Here is a 13,378-nt window from a genome sequence, read left to right as displayed (position 1 = left end):
AAAGGGAAGATTAGATATTGGTCTATAGTTGGCTAACACCTCTGGATCCAGGGTGGGCTTTTTTAGTAGAGGTTTAATTACAGCTACCTTAAAAGACTGTGGTACATAGCCTGCTAATAAGGATATATTGATCATATCTAATATATGAGTGTTAACTAAAGGAAAGACCTCCTTAAGTAGGACCACACAGTAAATTAGGAATGCATCCTAATTTACTGTGTGTAGTGTATAAAGATATCCTAAGCACTCTGATGCAGCAGAAACTCAATTTTCATTCATAAATCACTCATTTCTGCTGCTATACTACAAAGACGATGAACCCAATCTCCTCTACACACACACACACACACACACACACACACACACACACACACACTTGTTTGAGGTAATGTGATGCAGCGTGCACATGCAGAGCTAAGGGAGACTGCAGGGCGGGGCGGTAGCAGCACCAGTGGCACTATTTCTCTGTGTGGCTGTGGATTAGTGCAGCCTGTTCCTGGGAGGCTGCTAACTGTTGCCCTGATCTGGCCAGGCAAGACAGCTGCAGCAGCTGGCCGCTCTGGCCCCACCCAGCTCTGCCAGCTTTGGGTTCATCTGGGAACAGCGCCAGTCAGCCACTCAGACTGCAGCACTCGTTGAGCCACACACACACACACACACACACACACACACACAGGCATACACACGGACGTAGTGGTAATTCAGATATATCGCAGCACCACTACACACTTACTGACCTTATTAGAATACACAAGCATTTATGTGTGAATGTTAAATGGTTCCTGACATGATTTTGTTTCACTTTATTTTGAATTAAGTGATGCTATTTGATGAGACAAAACAGTGCGCTGCCCATCCCTTTCAAATATCAGTCTGGATAAACTACAACACATTAAGGTAGAGAGACGAGAGGCAACAGTTAAGCAGACAAAGTCAGGTACAACATGCAGGAACTAGTATTGTCTGTGGCCAACGCAATTCACTTCCTGTGTGTTGACATGCTTGATCAGGAAGATTTTAATGTCACGGTTTCTATTTTTCAAACACTTCTCTGATGGTCACAGTTGAATAAAGGTGCTGTGAGTTTGAATTTGAGACAACTGCTCTTGTAAATGATAAAGTGTCTACACCCATCTCCTTTGTCTTGCCCATCAAGGTGCTAGACTTGATCTCCAGTGACAATCTCAACGTGCCATCTGAAGAGGAAGTATACCGAGCTGTGTTGAGCTGGGTGAAACATGATATAGATGGACGCAGGCAACATGTACCCTGGGTAAGACTCTCTTACATATCTTATTTTGCCACACGCAATGTGTTTTTAGTTCGACTATGTATAAAAACACATCTCCATCACATTTTCTCCATTCCCCTCTCCTGATGCTAACACACCACCCACCACTGCTCTGCCCCCGTTAGCTGATGAAGTGTGTGCGGCTGCCACTGCTGAAGCGAGACTTTCTGATGAGCAACGTGGATACAGAGCTGCTGGTGCGACACCACTCAGAGTGCAAGGACCTCCTGATCGAGGCTCTCAAGTACCACTTGATGCCTGAGCAGAGGGGAGTCCTCAGCAACAGCAGGACGCGTCCACGACGCTGTGAGGGCGCCAGCCCTGTGCTCTTCGCCGTTGGTCAGTGTGCCCCTGAAGGTACCCACTAGGGTACACATAGGCCGCACTTCAATAAACTTTAGCTTGTGATGTCACTGCAAACATCAGCATGTTCACAGCTGGGAGATAAAAATACTGATATAATTATATAAGACAAGATATTGTTGGGGTTGGGTATCCAAATTTCTGAGAAAAGACACGTGTATTTCGATTCTGCTTATTGGTTCCTAACTTTTGCATATTTCAGTCTCGCTCCAGAGTGAACTGCAGTGAGCATTTAACAGTCCATAGAAGTTGCAGTTATCTGCCAGGACCTGCTATGCAAATCTCACGCTACATCATTTGTTATGCAGTACGCCACAAAAATATGCGATAAGAAACACTTCTGCTTACATCCTGGACCATAGCTAACCTCAGGAAGCCCTAAAGTTTAGCCTAGCTTCACTAAAGAAAGATAACAACACCAAAATGCAACACCTGCAGATAAGGACATTTTGTGCAAGTGAGGAAGCATCTCCAATATGACCAAGCATTTACTTCAGCACGGTGTGAATCTGAAGGAATGCATCGTGCTCTGCTCGATGTGTTGTGGTCTCCCAGCCACAATAACGCCCCAGATACAGCGTTAACAGTTAACAGCGTTAACAGTAGCAATGTGTCACACTCTGGTACAAATTACAGATGAGCTGACATTTTGTATTAAAGGTTAACAAATTATGTCTTAAATTACATTATCATAATATACATATTCGTCTTAGATATGAGTTCAGAGAGCACCCCACCACCTCCGGTTCATCCCCAGAGACCCCCCCATAGTAACATTACAATAACTCCTGTCACTAAATCCATGAAGGGGAAGATGAGCAAGGAGACAGTGGATTCATATCACAGAGTGGTGACAAGGTTTGTGGTAAAGTGGTCACATCCCTTTGCTACGGTTGAGTCTCTTCAAGAACAAAGGTGGGCCACTTTTTGTTCCTCAAATATCTGTTCTTTTTTCTCTCCAAAATGTGTTGGAATTGAAACCAAGATTCAATAAGAACCGGATTTAATAAGCAGAATCAGAATCGATAAAATTGGAAACAGTACCCAACCCTAGATATTGCTTGTAATTATATACAGGATTTATAGCTGTCATAATAATGAAAATGTTTTCCAGGTCCTCATGGGTGCACTGCAGTAAAGTCAAACATTGGTTTAAACTCTCTTGACTGTTAAAGCTAAAATGAACAGAAATGAACAATGAACTTTCTGGATTTTTATTTTATCCAGATTGGTATATGTTTCTTTTATTTAGAGGTCATAGAATTTTCTTTTAGTTTAGTTTAAAATAAAACATTGTGATATGTAATTTATTTAACAATATTTTGTCGCTGTAGCCTCGCACAGCTTCAAAATTCTGAACTAAACCATGTAACTTCAATTACAGTTCATTATTTAACCATTAGAGAACCACAATAAGTGAACCCAGGTCTCAGCCAAAATCATCCCAAAACCCAACAACTTGGAAGAATTCCGCCAAAATTTTGGCAAACATTGACTAAAGTCACTGTTCTTTAAAGTATTAGCTTTTCATTTTAACTTTTATTGCTTGACTGCAAAGCATTTTCTCTGTTTGTGTGTGTCTGCAGGTGGTGGCAGTCTGTTTGCCATCCATGGAGACTGCGAGGCGTATGACACCAGGACTGATCGCTGGCACATGGTGGCGTCAATGTCCACTCGGCGGGCACGAGTGGGCGTGGCAGCCATTGGGAACAGACTTTATGCTGTTGGAGGGTAATTGATGAGAATTATAGTGTTGACCTTTGACTCAAAACTCGTTAATCCACTCCACACTCCACTTAGTCATGTGATCTAAACCTGACTCCTAAAGAGGAGGCTTTGGTCGGTGAACACATGAATGATTTACAGGTAAAATGATCCTGAGTGATGGTTATGTAAAAACAGCTTTCTCCCTGCGCTCCTGATAAGTTAAGTGGTTTCCTTAATGCAAAATGCCTTTTAAACTTGACTCTTTTTCTACTACATTCATAGAGGAGATCACTCCAGACGTGCTTCCATTTCAAAATGATCAAAAATCCTTTTTTTTTTTTTAAATTAATTTTATTCATATGCATGTCTCTTCAGGTATGATGGCACCTCAGACCTCGCAACCGTGGAGTCCTACGACCCCATCACTAACTCCTGGCAGCCTGAAGTTTCCATGGGCACACGGCGGAGCTGTTTGGGTGTAGCAGTTCTGCATGGCCTATTGTACGCTGCTGGAGGTTATGATGGAGCTTCCTGCCTCAATAGGTAGAGACAGACTAACTTTTGGTGATGAATGCTCAATTTCTTGGTACTCATAAGCTAGATTTGCTACATTGTTGTATCTTGTTGCAGTTTTTTTTTTGAGTGTTGTCTTGATGCTGTTTTCAAGGCCAGGGCTCAAAGACAGTTGGTCTACAGTAAATAGGGCAGTCTTTTTGTGTCATCATATAGAATGCTGCAGTATTGAGTCCTGAAACCCAGAAATGAGTTTGCATTTTTGCACTCCTGGTTCCCTCGTCTTAAAGTCAGTGGGGTTTTTTTAATGGGTTTTGGTTAAATGCCTGAAATAAGGTCTGTAGTGTACACAAACTTAAGATATTTTAACTTTTTGTTTACGACATAAAATATACCAGTAAATATTCCACTCATGAATTTTGAAGCTTTTACATGTCTTAAAAGAGGCAGTTGCTAACAAATGGCCAACAGAGGTTGACGAGGACACAGATTAGCCATTAGCTTTTTACCCCTGGTGATTGCATTTATGCCTCAACAATCATAAAAGTGGTGTTCATTTGTGAAGATAATCTCACTGAACAAAACATCTCAGTGTCATTAACGTTTGTTTGCCACAGAGCTTATTTTCTGCAATAATTCAAATTACAATGGACAATTCCCCTTTATTTATTCTCCCCAAAGGAACCAGGGCGATACTAACTTGCGGGTAACTCTGTTTCTTCTTTTCCAGTGCAGAGCGTTATGACCCTCTGACCAGTACATGGACCTCGATTGCTGCCATGAGCACCCGTAGGAGATATGTGCGAGTAGCAACTCTGGGTAGGAACTTGCCAGTAAATACAGTTTCATGAACACGCTTTTCTACTATGTGTCTACGTTTCACTGTCTGCATTTTAATATCTGAAATCTAGAGGGAGTTGCCACCTTGGTGTTTGACTGCTAATATTTACATTCTGAGTGAATACTCCCTTTTCCCCTCCAGATGGCAGCTTGTATGCAGTGGGAGGTTATGACAGCTCCTCACATCTCGCAACAGTGGAGAAATATGACCCCCAGGTAAACTGCATACTGTTAAATTTATTATCAAAGTAACTTGGTTGTCACCAAGATCAACTGAATATGGAGACAATAGTGTACACTACGGATATATCTATGAACATGTGACCAACGCTCAGTCTCTCTATGTAATGAACAGAGCAACACATGGACAGCCATTGCCAACATGCTGAGTCGGCGTAGCAGTGCTGGCGTAGCCGTGCTGGACGGCATGCTGTATGTTGCTGGAGGCAATGACGGCACCAGCTGCCTGAACTCTGTGGAGCGGTTCAACCCTAAGTCCAACACCTGGGAGGGAGTGGCCCCCATGAACATACGCAGGTTAGTGTGAACCCAGAATTCATATTGGTACAAATGATCAAGTCCTGGGGCCAGATGCATTAAGCTGTGTAGATTCATGACTTAAATTGTGTGTTAGCACAACAGCAGAAATATGCATATGCATATTTTCATTAGACTTATAAAGCTATGTGTACGCCTAATTCAGTTTTATCCCAGCTGGGCCATCAACGTCTTTTGACTATGATATTTAGTTGAATTTATGTAGTGACGTCATGTGACAAAATTCATTGTCAGCACCTCTAACGCCAAGATCACATTGATGTAAAGTACAGTAGTAGTAGTTGGTTTTAAGTTGTTTAATAAACAAAATCCAACATGGAGAACAAAACCCAACATCTGCAAAACATCATAGTCTTAATGTCCACACAACATGAAATTCTAATGTCTTTAGATATTGAAAATATCGTCAACTCGATTTTCATTCTGGCAGAAATCTAACATTTGTTCGAGGTGAGAGTTCAACTTCTTTCTAATGTCATTTATCACATCTGGTGCCAGCAGGGATAAAATGCTAAATCATGATCATTGTGGTGCTGGACGCACATGCACTGGCCTCATTTTCACTCCTACAGTTTGCCATAAAGATGTTAACACGCCCTTAAACAACTGTTTGCATATCAATACTTGTGCCTCTCCACTAGTCATTAGACCTGTCAGGAAATACAGCAAAGACTGTGCAATTTCAAAGACTGTCACTTCGGTGAGCAGCTGTCATTATGCACATATGCACTGCAGAGATAAATGTTTGACCTTGAAGACCCCCTTTGTAAGATGTCAGAGACAAGAGCCACCAAGGCAAGTAAGGAAGCAGCTTGCAGCCAAATGTCTTCCTTCCTATAATATCAAAGGAAGAGATGCCTTTTATGAAGTTTAAAAGAAAATGAGGAGGCCCGTTTTCAGTCCTACATATGTGAGAGAGACACAGACAGAGTCAATAAAAAAAGATGGGAGAGGAGTTGACATTATGACAAAGGACCTGGGATGGATCCAGGAAATATAATTAAACAAGACACACCTTAGCCAACTGAACCATCAGGATGACCTGGTCCTATTTCTCCAGCTGCACAGGTTCAACTCACAGTAATGAAATGCACTGGCCTCAAATGCACTGAACATTTTTCTTAAGGCCTGTCCAGCTTGTATCCTCCTTTTCATGCTTCTTAACAAACATGTGACACCTTGGTGAGGGCGGTGGGGGATGAACTTGTCTGTTATTAGAAACATTGCTGTACCCTCAGTTTTGCCTTAAACTAAGTAGAAGATAAAATCTCTTTTGAAAAGCTACAGAACAAAGCTGTCTCTGTGGAGCTTGTCAAAAGGATGTAACTGCTGCAATTATTTTGCTCCGTGGAAAATCTTTACTCTTCAAGGCGTCGGATTTGGGGCATTTGGATGTCTTTCTTAACGCCTAAACCTTCTTACGGCATAAACATCAAATGACCTATTTTCCACAACAGTCAGCTCTTTCTTATTTCTCAGAAGATGAAACTTGTCCTGCGGGTGACTATCAAAGCAGACGTGCATGCACACACTCACAGCATCGTATTGATACAAGATCGGCATCAGGGAGGGAGATTAAGAGATGTAGCAGTCTTGGTTTCGAGGACACATCAGCAGATTCACTTGTTCCCCAGGCTCCTAGACACGCACACACACCCACACACACACTCACACACTGAGACTCACTTTGTCTGTGAGTCAGTATACTGTAGGAGCAGGGAAACCTGACAACAGTTGACTATGCAGCCCCATGAATAACTCATGTGTTAATCAGCTGTGTGGCTTTGAGTGCTTTTCTTATCCAGTTGCTGAGAGACTCCATTTACACAGTCCAAAACATCACGCTGTATTCCCACTAATATATAATTCTCCTCAACAATCTGACACGTGTCAATGTAAAAATATTGTAGAAATATTGACTTGGCCCAAATCGTTTCACTATATTGTGATAATGATCAGAACTTGTGAAAATCAACACTCAAGAGGCTGGAGGCAATATGTTTTCAGGTTGTCCGTACATCCCATTCTGGTGAACTCGATATCTCAGGAACAGTAATTTCTTTTTGGCACAAATGTCCTCTTGGACTCAAGGATGAACTCATTACAAGTTGGTGATCAAAGGTCAAGGTCACTGTGACTTTGCAAGACATGTTTTTGGCCATAACTCAAGAATTCATATGCTTATTATGACAAAATTTTCAACATTTTGCACAGATGTCTAATAGTATAAAATTATCGAGTGATGATATTTTTAAACCAAAAGGTTAAAGGTCAACTTCACTGTGACATCATAATGTTTTGCAAAAAAAAAAAAACCTTTTCTGGCCATTACTCAACATCAAAACTCAGGAACAGAAGGGGAGACATTTGGTCAGACACTAATTTGGTGGTACTAATTTTGGGTGTTGACCTTAAACTTTGGTGATTTTACAGATCTTTTGTGCTGTCGGCTGGAAGATGTGTGTGAGGCATCATGTTTTGCCAAAAAATACACGTAATTCTTTTAAGGAATTTAATAAAGGTCTTCACTACATATATGTGTTTGGACAGACATAAATGTAAACTGCAGATTGACTGGTTGGAGGCATACAAACATGAGGTAGTAAATCTTGTTTGGATTGAATTCTTTTTGATGGCAGAAAAAGATACGTTGTCTTTTTTTACTGTCCCAACAAACCATTAATATTTCCACTGGTGTACTACTTCAACGAATAATTATATGAAGTTTTAGTCACGCTCTTGGTGTCCTCAAACTGTGGATCACTGTGTTCAGTATTCATCACTGCGATATCAATGAATATCTCAGTAATTGTGTCATCTGTATGTCTCACATCTCTTTTGTCATCCTTCACTTTTTTTACTCAATCATTAATAATGTTCATGCAGTCTTGCTTACATTTTATGAAGGTAACACAAATCCCACACTTTGTCCTCTGTAAATTAACAGGCACTCGAGTCTATCGGCACTTTGTAATGAATCTAGTTCGCTAAAGTGAACAGAATGCATAGAGATTATTATTCTTTCCTATTAAGAGCCACAAAACTGAATCCTGATGTGGTGTGTTAAAAATATGGCTGCACAGTGCATGTGAAATTTCTATACTGAATTATATGTTTCTTCTCCTTCCAGGAGCACCCATGACCTGGTGGCTATGGATGGCTGGTTATACGCAGTGGGAGGTAACGATGGCAGCTCCAGTCTCAACTCTATCGAGAAGTACAACCCACGCAGCAACAAATGGGTCGCGGCCTCCTGCATGTTCACACGGCGCAGCAGTGTGGGGGTGGCTGTGCTGGAGTTACTGAACTTCCCACCACCCTCCTCACCCACCCTCTCGGTTTCCTCCACCAGCCTTTGACACGGGGTCACCGCTTGGCTGACCTCAGCCTCTGCTGCTACAGCCCAGACTGGCTCTGGGAAGAGACGCAACTGCTCGGTTTGACACAGGGAGTAGGAGGACGGGAGTGGACAGGTAATGGGACTGAGGGGGGAGAAGAGAAAGAGGGGAGGTGTGGCTAAGGCTCCTGGCTTGGTTAATACGCAGTACCCTCCAGAATTAGTGGCTCTCTTGTTATAGGTTCGCCGTAGTTTAAGAAAATATACAACATGAGTCGTGAACTAAAAATCAAGGCAATTTTTTAAAAAATTGTTAATGTACAAAAGACATGTTCAACACACAGCTATTATTTTTTCATGAACAGTTAAGGACACAAGATGATTTATGAAAAATCCACCAAGATTTTTATTTTGTGGTCAAACCAATCTGGCTGGTCCTTACCAAGTTTGCCATTACTTCTGGACTGCACTGTATCTGTTCTGGAAGCCTGAAACTCCACTGTACAGCTCCACCATACAGACACCAGCTCCCACTCTCCTCAAGAGTACAAAGATGATCCCGATGTTGTAAACAGTGACCGATCTTTCCTCAAGCTCCACTTTTTTTCCCACCACTCCAGTGTTTGACACACTCCTCGTGAAACGTGGTGGGCACTTAATTCTGTCATGTGAAATGTAAATGTTTTTGGTTTGATGTTGTCCTCTGCAAGATTTTTTCTTTTGATGTCAGGATTTTTTGCAATAATGTACAAAAAAGAGAAACTGAATGATTTTACTTTTGGAATGTAGCTTTTTACTGGGTGTACCATGCATGTTTACGTATTGGCATCGACTCCCAACAGGAGGATAAAATGTTGTAGTGCTGCTAAGCCACACTAGGTGGCAGTAAGAGGCAATGTTATAAACCCTTCCCACACTGCAATTCAGCATGGACACTGACGACATAGAGACGTTAGGCCCTCAGAACTGTATATGAGTTTAAATCCTTTTTTTTTTTTTATAAACACAGAAGAATTATGTTGAACTAAATGTATTTATAAAAATGTATAAATTCTAATATATTCTGTTTTAAAGATGCTTAGAGAAGGAAACAGATCAGACATATGCCTATTTAAGAGTGTTTTTAATATATTTATTTAGTTGTGTGATGCGCATATCATCAATAGAAATGACAAAGAGAATGTCCAAGTGTGAAAGCGGTATCAGTCTCCTGGTTATGAGGACTGATTGTTGCATTTGATATGCAGCATTTCATTTACATTTCTTAATGTTTCTTCACTGCCACAAGCATGATCTCCCATGAAACTGTACCTTATGTCTGCTACATTTGTGCAAAAGGCGTTACTTGCTTGCAAACCTGTTGACCAGACAATGAAAGGACTCTGAATTGTCTTTAATCCTATGTAGTGGACATGAAGGTGGATATACTCCGTGGACACATTACAGTTTAAAATGACATTAAAGCAGCAAGTACTAGTTTACCTACTGTATATCAACACTTGACACTAATGAGTAATGCTGTTGACACTTGGTGCTGTCATATTTCCTTCCGTACATAATCAAGTGTGGTGTCTTGTTATATTACCTCATTGTTGAAATGGATCCAACTCTGTTGCAACTAAAAACAGCTGTAAAATTAACTACAAATATACTGGCTATAGAACGTGTGGAGGGTGACGTAGGAATGTCACCGCTGAACTTGCGTTGTTTGATATAAATGGATTACTTTGAGTCCTCTTGACTCAGTTAACACCTGGGTTCAGTTCAGTTCATGTGTAGCGCAGTGATACTATTTCAGACTTCTGAGAAGTTGCCTTTTTTTTCCTCCTTTTTTTTGAAGGATTTCGTTGATCCAGTTGTGTTTATCTGAAACTACCTTACTTTTCATTTGTTAGAGCGGACCCAGTAGAATAGGGGCTGTGATGGTCTTATGGAGATGCTGTTATTCTGTAAAGCCGCTGTGAGTCAGGGCCGGACTTTAAGAGAAAGGCACACAAAACCACACAAGACTTTGGCCTCAATTCTGCTGATTTAACTGTAAATACAAAAGTTGCTTATCTTAAATCCGTTTGTGCAATTTCAATGTGACTGTAGCTTTTTTTTTTATTTTAGTTTGTGTTCAATGTGGTGATATTTGTTTATTTATGATATGTTTGTTATTTATGAGAAACTTTAAAATATTGAATTTTGCACTATTGCGAAATGGAGCAATACAATGTAAAAAATAAAATAAAGATGTTTTCAGATGTGATAACTGCCTGGACGTGTTTGAACACATGTACACACAATGGGTGGGACAAAATCTTAAACATATCCTGCAGGTTTTATCCCTGCAACTGCTAAAGTGTCTCACTGTACTCACTATATTCCACTCTGGATCAGAGAAGCAGCTAAATGCCCAGTGAAAACACATACAAACAAACACAAACACATTCAGTTGTGTTGCTAGCACTGTTTGTTGCTAGGCTGTTGCTTGGTGCCCTCCCAGCATACTCCTCTTTCATAGTGATCCAAGCGGACAGCTGAACACTCACTTTACCCTTCTTGACCTCAGTCACATGGCATTCACACCTGTGGCTGCCTCTGCATGCACTCAAACCTATCAACTCCCACTCTCTGAAAACGCATGGAAACACAGGCCAAATATACACAATAGGAGTGAACAGTAATACAGACAGAGTTGAGTATCACAATATTATGTTTTGTGATACTGTACTGATTCTTAAAATCACTGTATTTGTTTTAATAGTTCACATGCAGGATTTATGGCAGTATGTGTCATGTTTAAACCCGACTGCTCGATCCTTCAGTGTTGTAATCTATCTTCAGCCATTTGATTCCTCCAATCCAAAGTAACAACTAGCGTGTGACAGGGACTGTGATAAATACAAATGCAGATCCCACCGTTCTGACTGCATAAAAAGTCAACTTTTTTTTACTCAGATTTTATGCATATGTTGGCGTGTTCCTTATACTAACAGTTTTTCTAAAATCTGATTTCAAAAAATGTAATAAAACGCTTTGCTTACAGTCTTACAATATATCACAATATACTGCACCATAACCCCTGCAATATGATACACATTGCATCACCAGATTCTTGCCAATACACAGCCCTAAAGCACAATGCAAAGCACTGACAGCTTTGAATGGGAGGAAGAATGGCTATACGTGCACATACAGCTGGCTGAGCAGTATTTTCTATTTAGGACACCAGGAGACACATCTGTGCACGTGTGTTTGGAGCTTTGCTATACTTGTGGTGTTTGACTGCAAAAACAAAAACATGTTTAATGGTTGCAGAAACTGAAAATTAAAGGTGAGAAATTCTAAACACAATTTACAGTGTCAGATGAACGATGAGAAATGTTTCCAATTTTCAGACCTCTAAAGGATTACTTAATATGGTTACTTGTTTTACTGCTAAGAGCTAGATGAAGAGATTGACACCTCTCTCACGTCTTTAAGATAAATATTAAGCTACAGCCAGCAGCCAAATGTCGGTGAAAACACTGGAAACATGGGGTACTAGCTAGCCTGGCTGTCTGAAGGTAACAAAATCCACCCACTGGCACCTCTGAAGCCCACCAAGGTTGTAAATATGAGAGTGGTATCGATCTTCTCATCTAACTCTCAGCAAGAAAGCAAATAAGTGTATTTCCCAAAATGTCAAACTACGCTTTATCATTTTATGTTTTCTGTCTGTTATGAGAGTGATGAAAATATATTGGTGAGTTTAGTTGATGCTCTTAATTATGTATTTCATTATTTAACAGTTTTTTTATGAGATAACATGAAACTTAAAAACAATTAATATAAAAAACAAAACAAATCAAACACTTCTTCATTGTCCAAATATATAATCTGTTATTAACATGTATAACATCACAAAAATAGGACTGAAAAGATGAAAATATTGTGGGAAAAGTATGCATGTGTTTGGATATACAGGTATGCACGGACTATTGTCTTTGCATGTCTCTGATTGTTGAAACTGTGACTCATCTCCACTACAGTGAAGATACTAATGAGTTTACAACCTGTCTGCATAAATGTCTCTTAGCATTCCTGCCACTGCAGCCTCTCCTCTTTCCCCTGGTGTCAGCCTCTGCACAGCCCTTATCAGGCCATGGAGATGCTGTCACCCTCTGTGGAAGGACTGACGTGTCAACTGGACCACTACACCTACTGTGAGAGGCCATACACTTTTTCACTGACCACTTCAGATAAGACCGGGCCTGAAATGGAAAATGTCTCAACCCCATCAAAACTATTTATGACTGTGCAGCTCACGGGAGTGTAAGTAGAAATAACTTGGAAGGCTTTTATGCTCAAGTACAGACAAGAACAAGGGGTGTGTCTGACGGCAGACCTACAGAGGGTGGACTAAATAAGAGTAACACTTAACGGCACAATAGAACGTGACGCGAAGCAACTACTGTAGAACACAATTTAAAAGGAAGCTACACAAGTGAGTAATTTTGATTACAGTATCAATAAATATCATGTGTCAGCTTAGAAAGAGGTTTGACAATCCTTGCAAAAACCATTTTGAGAAGATTTTCAAGGTAATGGAAAGCAAAGAAAAGGTGCTAGATGGTACATTTTTAAATCAGTGCAAAACCAAAATATAGGAAAATTAAATTTATGGAAGGTGGCTAAGGAAAAGTTTAAAAAATCATCATGTGCTGAACACAAAAAAACAGCTGTTTGTTAGAATCACACAGTAAGTAGACCCTAAACTACCAGTCATAAACTGAACATTGATA

At 40.5% G+C, this 13,378-nt stretch overlaps 1 protein-coding gene across 4 annotated transcripts in view; it reads left to right on the top strand.

The window, feature by feature from the left end:
* klhl17 (kelch-like family member 17) overlaps window positions 1-10,857 on the top strand; it is a 19,486-nt gene extending 8,629 nt beyond the window's left edge. For 3 of the 4 annotated variants that reach the window (XM_050063816.1, XM_050063815.1, XM_050063814.1), the window contains 8 exons: window positions 1,157-1,273; window positions 1,417-1,648; window positions 3,241-3,385; window positions 3,737-3,904; window positions 4,605-4,693; window positions 4,857-4,930; window positions 5,070-5,251; window positions 8,403-10,857. In XM_050063816.1, coding sequence (XP_049919773.1) covers window positions 1,157-1,273; window positions 1,417-1,648; window positions 3,241-3,385; window positions 3,737-3,904; window positions 4,605-4,693; window positions 4,857-4,930; window positions 5,070-5,251; window positions 8,403-8,631 — 1,236 coding nt within the window. In that variant the 3' untranslated portion in view covers window positions 8,632-10,857. The remainder of the gene's footprint in view (window positions 1-1,156; window positions 1,274-1,416; window positions 1,649-3,240; window positions 3,386-3,736; window positions 3,905-4,604; window positions 4,694-4,856; window positions 4,931-5,069; window positions 5,252-8,402) is intronic. The other variant, XM_050063817.1, reaches the window with a different exon arrangement.
* The last annotated feature ends 2,521 nt before the right edge of the window (window positions 10,858-13,378 follow it).

The sequence above is a fragment of the Epinephelus moara genome, chromosome 16, assembly GCF_006386435.1.
Source record: "Epinephelus moara isolate mb chromosome 16, YSFRI_EMoa_1.0, whole genome shotgun sequence".
NCBI lineage: Eukaryota > Metazoa > Chordata > Actinopteri > Perciformes > Serranidae > Epinephelus > Epinephelus moara.
The sequence above is the reverse complement of the archived record's forward strand: the minus strand, read 5'-3'. Positions and strand labels throughout refer to the sequence as shown.